Source organism: Octodon degus, unplaced genomic scaffold, assembly GCF_000260255.1.
Source record: "Octodon degus isolate 3935 unplaced genomic scaffold, OctDeg1.0 scaffold00121, whole genome shotgun sequence".
NCBI lineage: Eukaryota > Metazoa > Chordata > Mammalia > Rodentia > Octodontidae > Octodon > Octodon degus.
In genome coordinates, this window is record NW_004524697.1 from 7,810,893 (window position 1) to 7,818,281 (window position 7,389).

The 7,389-nt window shown below is 37.8% G+C and overlaps 1 protein-coding gene across 1 annotated transcript in view; it reads left to right on the forward strand.

The window, feature by feature from the left end:
- The window catches only part of Nek1 (NIMA related kinase 1), a 227,734-nt gene that overhangs the window by 84,697 nt on the left and 135,648 nt on the right, over nt 1-7,389 (forward strand). The window contains 1 exon segment of the mRNA XM_023700104.1: nt 1,088-1,190. Coding sequence (XP_023555872.1) covers nt 1,088-1,190 — 103 coding nt within the window.

Here is a 7,389-nt window from a genome sequence, read left to right on the forward strand (position 1 = left end):
CTGGGAATGTAACTCAGTGTACAGGCCCTCAGTTCAATCCACTAGAACCCTCGCTTCCCCAATTATTTGAAATATAAAAATAAGAAATATTTACCTTTTTTTTTTTTTTTGGTCCTTTTGCTATAGAGTGCAGGCTGGCCTTGAATTCACTTTGTAGCCCAGGCTGGACTCAAACTCACAACAATCTTTCTACCTTAACCTCCTGAGTGTTAGGTTACAGGTTTGTGTCACCATTCTGAGCAAGAAATGTTTAAATCCTACCAGAAGACAGAAAATGCATTCTTTTATGTATTTCTCAAAACATAACTTAGTTATGGTCCCAAAGAAAGGATGTAGAAATTTTTATGTTGTACTAGTCAAAAATCTAGGCAGCAGGGGCCGGGGAGATGACTCAGTGGAATAAGTGCTTCCCTAGCAAGCGCAAGGGCCTGAGTTCAATCCCTGGTTCCGCAAAAAAATAAATAAATAAATAAATAAAAATCTAGGCAGCATACTCAGCAACTTGCTATTTTTCTCACTTCCATGATTAACCATAGTTGGTGCTGTTCAGCTTTACTGCTTTTATTTGGTTTCACTGTTGATCAAAGAAGATTCTTATTGTGCTTGATAGGTGTCTGAAATAAACTTGGAAACTGTTAAGATTCTTTTATAAATGTAATGTAAAATAATTGTGTATGTCTACAAGTAGAACAGATCAAATAAATATGAAAGAAACCTTGTCAAGATTTGAATAGTATTATAAATTTTACTTCTGTTTAAAATACTAATACATGATTGAGGTAGTAGACACCATGTAGTAATTTCTTCATTGTAAGAGAAAGTTTTTATTTTTTATCAGCGTTTATATTTTGCAGTGAGTAGCTAGGTATGGCACACATCTGTAATCCCAGCACTTGGGAGGCTGAGGCAGAAGGTTGGGTTGAGTTCAAGATCAGTCTGGCCTACATAGCGAGACCCTTTCTCAAAACAAAACAGAAAAAAAAATTGTGTCATATTTTGCAGTGAAAAATATGTAAAATAAATGATTTTTAACTTTTTGAAATATTTAATGTTAAGAATTGCTAACTCTATGATTTGTCCAAATTAGGCAAAAAGGGCAGCTAACTGCAGAAAAAGCTAAACAAGTAGAAGAATTTCTACAGCGAAAGCAGGAAGCTATGCAGAATAAAGCACGAGCTGAAGGACATATGGTATGACTTTTTTTGAACTTTTGAACATGTTAGTATTTAAAAGTGAAATTCTGGAATGATGTAAGTATAAATAAACAGACTTGTGGTGGGCATGGTGGGCAAGATGATGTGTGCCTAAAATAGCAGAACTTGGGAAGCCAGGGCAGAAGAAGGGCAGGTCTGAGTCCTGCTTAAACAACTGAGAGAGAACCTTTCTCAGAATTTAAAAATACAAAGAGCTGAGGATGTAGCTCAGCCTGAAGACCCTAGCATCAATCTCTAATACTATCACAAATATATATTGAAATATATTCCAAAGTAATTTGCAGACTATAAAGTTCTGTTATATCTTACTTAACCTATATTCTGCTATATGTTTTCTACATAGAGTGAAATTCTGTTGTTGCTTTGGTTCCTTTCTTTAAAAACAGAAATGAGTATAGTAACTCAGTTATTAGAAAATTTAGTTCTTAAATTTAAGAAAAATTGGAATTTTTCTCCAGTATGTTTTTGGTTTTAAGTACTTTACAATACAAACAATTTTAGAAGAAAACTGGGGGATAAATATTTAGGTAAATATGTGTGCAATTGTATTTGCTCAGAAATGGATTAGGACAAAATTAAATTAAAACCTCATTTAAATCCTGTATCTTAGGATATACTTTTAGGTAAGCATTCCAGCAGTTCGGTGTTCTAATAATTTTGGCGTGTAGAGGTACACGAATATTTTGAGATCTTTTGCTTACAAAACAGCTAAAAATTATTTTTGTCAACTCATTACCCATGAAACATCCTATTCACATAGGAAATAATTCAATGAAATGTGCCTATTTGTCATTCTAAGTATTTTTTGCAATCATAAATTGCCACAGATGCACAAATTAAAGTTTAAATAGATTGAAAAGAAGGATTAATTAGATGCTAATATATTTTGATTAGATTTATTACATGCCATAATTGTATAAATGGTAAGTTTGTGGTTTTTTTAATATAGTTATTCAACATAAGATTTTTTCTATGAAATATAGTTTTTATGATCCTGTTTTCAATGTACATGCTTTTTTAAAAAAATATATATATATTTGGTACAGGGTCTCACTGCGCAGCTTGGGCTCGTAGTGATCCTCCTGTTTTCAGCCTTCCCAGCACTGGGATTACAGGCATGCACCACCATGCCTGGTCTTGGTGGCCAGCTCAGTGTGCCCAGCAGTAGGTCCAGCACAGCATGTGGTGCCGGGGATCTAACCCTGTTCTCTGCGCTTGCCTAAGCAGGTGCTTAGTCCACTGTCTCACTGGCCGTATTATCTCTATTTTACAGATGAGGAAACTGAGGTTCAAGTATAGCTTTTTCTTTTTTACATCAAGAAAACTAGTAGACTGATGGATTAGAAATTTTGTATCTAATATCTTTTTCTATATTTTTGTTTCATTTTTTTAAATCTTTTTTTTCTCTATCCTGGGGTTCCTAGGCCACTTAAAATATAACATTTTAATAATGTTAATGAAATGTTAACAATGTTAATTTAATAATTAACATTTTAGCCCACTTAAAATATACTTTAGTTTTGTTTCCTCAGCTATTTCAGGCCATATGAGTTTATTTTTATTTCAAAAATGTATGTTTTCAGATCCATGAATTCAGTTTTCCCATAAAACTCTTTGCCTAGGTTCTCATTTCCCTGATTCATAGTTGCAGCCTTACTCTTAGTGCCCCGTTGTCTATATGCTTGTTAGTCTTCATTGTCAATGTGACTGACTTACTCAATGGGATGTGCCCTGGGAGATGGGTCTCTGGCCCTTTCTCCTCTGGTTTGTCCCCTGCTGTCTGGATGCTGTGAAGTGGCCAGCTTCCCCCACCATGCCCTTCAGCCATGATGTTTCTGTGTTTAAGGAGATTAGTGCCCAGTTGGCTGGTTTAAGGTAGAAACATCATGGTGAAAGAGTACGGCAGAGCAAAGCTGCATAGGGCATTGTAGCTAGGAAGCATGGCAGGGGACCAATGTCAGTGAGAAAGGGTCAGTGACTGTAGAGAGGGCCAAAGTCGTATTTCCCATGCCTACCTAGATGTACCTAGAAATGTGCCTTGCTTGCCCCCCTGCCTTTCTCTGTCTTCTTGATATCTTTTTTTCTTTTTCCTTCCTTCTTCCTCCTTTCCTTCCTTCTTTTTTCTCTTTCTTCTTTCTTCCCTCCTTCTACCCTCTCTTTTCCTTCTTTTTTCTTTTTCTTTTTCTTTTCTTCCTGCCTTCTTCTCTTTCTTTCTTTCTTTCTTTCTTTCTTTCTTTCTTTCTTTCTTTCACTTAAGCCAATCAAGTTGACACAATGAAGGTTAACTGTCATAATAGTTGTACCAAATTTGTTAAGCATTTTGGGAATAGTAGTGATACAAAGCTTAATAGAGTACTTGATAATCTAATATTGGGCAAGTATATACAGGTATGCATATAAGAAGACAATACAGTGTAGTGTATTAGTCAGGATTCTCCAGAGAAACAATAGAATATATGTTTGTATAAAAGGGGATTTCTTTTTTTACCCTTTCAGGTTCTTAAACTAGAGAGAGAATCTGAAAGTTATAATAGGTATTGTGAAAAAGGAAGCAATTGTTCAAAAGGAAAGATGAGGGATGAGGGAAAGGAGAGAAGGAAAGAAGGGAAAAGAAAAATAAATAATACACGAGATAGCTAAGATAATTTTACTACTAATTTCTATTAGTGTATTGAAACAGTTGATGCTTAATTTTTTTGACAATTTTACATTACATCTGGTAATCTGAACAACTATTTTGAAGACAACAGTATGCAATATAACAACCATTGTTGAGTTTCTATCATCTTGTTTTTTAAAAAATCTGTATTATTTCTAATGTATTTTTCATTCTCTTTAAAATGAAATTAAAAAATTTTTTGAAGGGGATATTTTTAAAAAATTGACACTCAAATTGATACACTCAAAAAGGCCACAAAGTACACAGTGACAATGAGAGAGCTGGAGGAGCAGGGAAGGTGATGGTAGCTTGGCCCAAGAACTGGAAGCCTCAGAACAAGACATATCAGTAGTCTACTTTCTAGTCTGAGACTGAAGGCCTGACAGTCACCTGGAGGGCCACTGGTTAGAGTTCCATGACTGAAGAACATGTAGTCTGATTTTCAAGATGGCAACAACAGCAGGAGGAGCAGAAAATATGCTTACTCCAAGAGAGTAGGTGAATGAGATTGAGTGGCTCCCCCTTCTTCATTTCTGTATTATCCCATAAGATAGTGCTGGCCCCTGTGCAGGGTGTATCCTTACCTGTGTGCCAGTCTTCTCTGAAAATAGGGTGGTAACAACTAGTAAGGTGAATCAGAAGCACAAATGGAGGCTGAGGTTAACTGTGGGAAGGATGAGAAGCCTCATCAATTTTAAGTTCTAAATTGAAACTTTTATCTTGAGCTAGAGACACTATTTTAAATGTGCCTGTCTGTTGATTTGTTTCTAATTATATAATATTTCTGTGTAAGAAGCTACCATAAAGATGGCTTAAAGCAAAGTGTCTTGGTTACTTTTCTCTTGTTGCTGGGACAAAATATCCAGCACCCAAAATTAAGGAAAGAAAGGTTTATTTAGCTAACAGTTAGTGGAGGTTTCAGTCCTTACTCAGCTGGCTCCAAGGCAGACTGGCACATAGCAGAGGGCAGCAGTTCATGGCAGCAGAAAACAGCCAAACAGCAAGAACAAAAAGGGAGGAGTGGGCCAGCCAAATAACTCAGCAGATTAAAGCTCCTGCAAGGAGGGACCAGGGGTTCGATCCCAGGGCCTGGTGTTACAGTCCCTCCTCTGGGTCCCACTGAGATGGCAGTTGAGACTGGGCGTGGTGGGCGCACCTGTAATCCTAGCTCTTGTGAGGCTGTAACCAGGAGGATCACTATGAGTCTGATCCAGTAGTGAGATCCTGAACACCCTGTAGACCCTTCCCTAAAATAAAAAAATAAAAATAAAAATAAAAAAAAAGGTGGGGGGAGGAACAGAGGCACCTACACAGAAGCAGCAGCAGCCTCCCTTTCCTATGTTGCACTCTGGCTGTCTGCCCCAGGGCAGGTGTACCACTAACACCCATAAACCCAGCATTGGCTCATGGATTGATTACAACCTCCACAAGTCTGCACTACAACTACATGTGGCTTTTGGAGGACAACTAGACATAAACCCTAACGCAGGGTAAAATTATGACACTTCCTGTGGAGAATCGGGCATGTTAAGCTGAGCCATTTGCTCATGATCTCATAGGGCTGCAATTACAGTGGCTGCCAGCTGTGCCATTACTGCAGGCACAGCTGGAGCAGTATCCTGGCCTCCTCATGGTGTTAGCAGAGTTCTTCCTTTCTGCTATAGAGCTTTGATCTTCATTGCCCAGAATCTGGCCTGGGGCGCTTGCGTCTCTGAGAGACTACTCTCAGGCTTTGGCCACATGGCCTCTCCAGCTCTGTAACAGGAAGTCTGTGCATCAGACCACATCTCTCTTAGGAGTCAGACTTCTGAGTGCCCTTTCTACAAGCAGCCAGGGAAAACCCTAATATTGAAAGGCTTACCTAAGTAGGTCAGAAATCACCATACTGTCTGTTTCAACACCAGTTAACTCATTTAACATGAGATCTATCATATTGACAGCCCTGGGTATTTATATTTATAAACTGGGTGGAAGGGGAGGAATGGTGAAAAAAGTCTTAGCAGTGATCTTAAAATTCTGTCTTTTGTACTCCCAACTACATCTGAGAACAATTGATGAGAGCAGGTGGAAGAGATTTCTTTTTTAAATAAACTTGAATTTTTAGGGCAGCTTTAGGTTCACAGGAAAATTGAACATTAGAGAGATTTTCCAGCATACCCCCCGCCTGCCAGTCAAGCATAGCCTGCCTCATTAACATCATTCCTTACCAGACTTGTACATTTGATGATCCTGAGTCACCACATCATAATTATCCAAAGTCCATAGTCTACATTGAGATTCGGTTTTGTGTTATACAATGTATGGATTTGAAAAAAATGGGTAATGACATGTCCACCAGTATGTCATAGAGTGTTTTCACTACTCTCAGGGGAGCTACTGTTAAGTTGCTGTCTTTAAAAACATACTTCATTTTAGAACATACTGCCATGTTTTCAGAGAAGAGTTCACTTGATATTAAGATATAATTTGAATATATTAAAATTCACCAAGTCAGTGTATATCTTGATGCAAAATTTACACATCTATATTATCATGTAGACACTGACATAACCATGTTATTGAACTAGTTTGTCACCTCTCAAAAGTTTCTTTATAGCCCTTTCAAGTGGTCACCTCCCAACCCTCAACATTACTGATCTGCTTCCTGTTACCATAGTTTTTGTCCAACTTTATATAAGAGCATGAATCATATAGAGTATATAGTTTTTGTGACACATATGTATCAATACTTCTTTTTTTTTTTTCCTGAATCATATTCCATTGTATGGAGTTCACAATTTGTTTATTCATTTTTCTACATTTGAACATTTGTGATGTTTCCAAAATAGATGCATTTGTGAGGTCTGGTCTGATAGCTCAGCAGACTAAAGCACCTCCTTAGGCAGAGTGCAGCAGCTGGGGTTCAATCCATGGCCTGTTGTGCCAGCCCCGCCCCCAGGCCATGCTCAGCGACTGAGACTGGGTGGCACATGCCTGTAATCCCAGTACTTGGGAGGCTGAAAACAAGAGAATCACTACACGTCCAAACCATATAGTAAGACCCTGTACACCCTGTGGACCCTGTCCTAAATACAGAAAATAAAATCTATTTGAGTAACAGAAATTTCACTTACATAGATGCCCATATATGTAATTGATTGCCCTCTGTACCCCATAGAGCCATAGTTTCTAATTTATCTTTTTTCAGTTTATATAACTGAATCTGGCCTATAAATCACCCTCAGGCTTCTGAACACTGCTGGAAAATTTAAAGTTAAAATGATTAGTGTCAGATCAATTTATGATTTCTAGTTTCAGCCACTTCCTTATCTTCTGTGCTATCATGTCTTTTCACTTCTGGCCCTTATTGTGCCAATTACATCCTCTCTTCTTAAATTTCACCCGCTGAAAGCCTATAATTGAGAAACAACAGCAACCAGACTCAAACGGAAATTAAGGAGGGAAATTAGAGAGATGAAAGTGGAAATCAAGGAAATTAAGAGCAAAAAAATTGGGGGCCTGGTAAGTGCAAGGTCC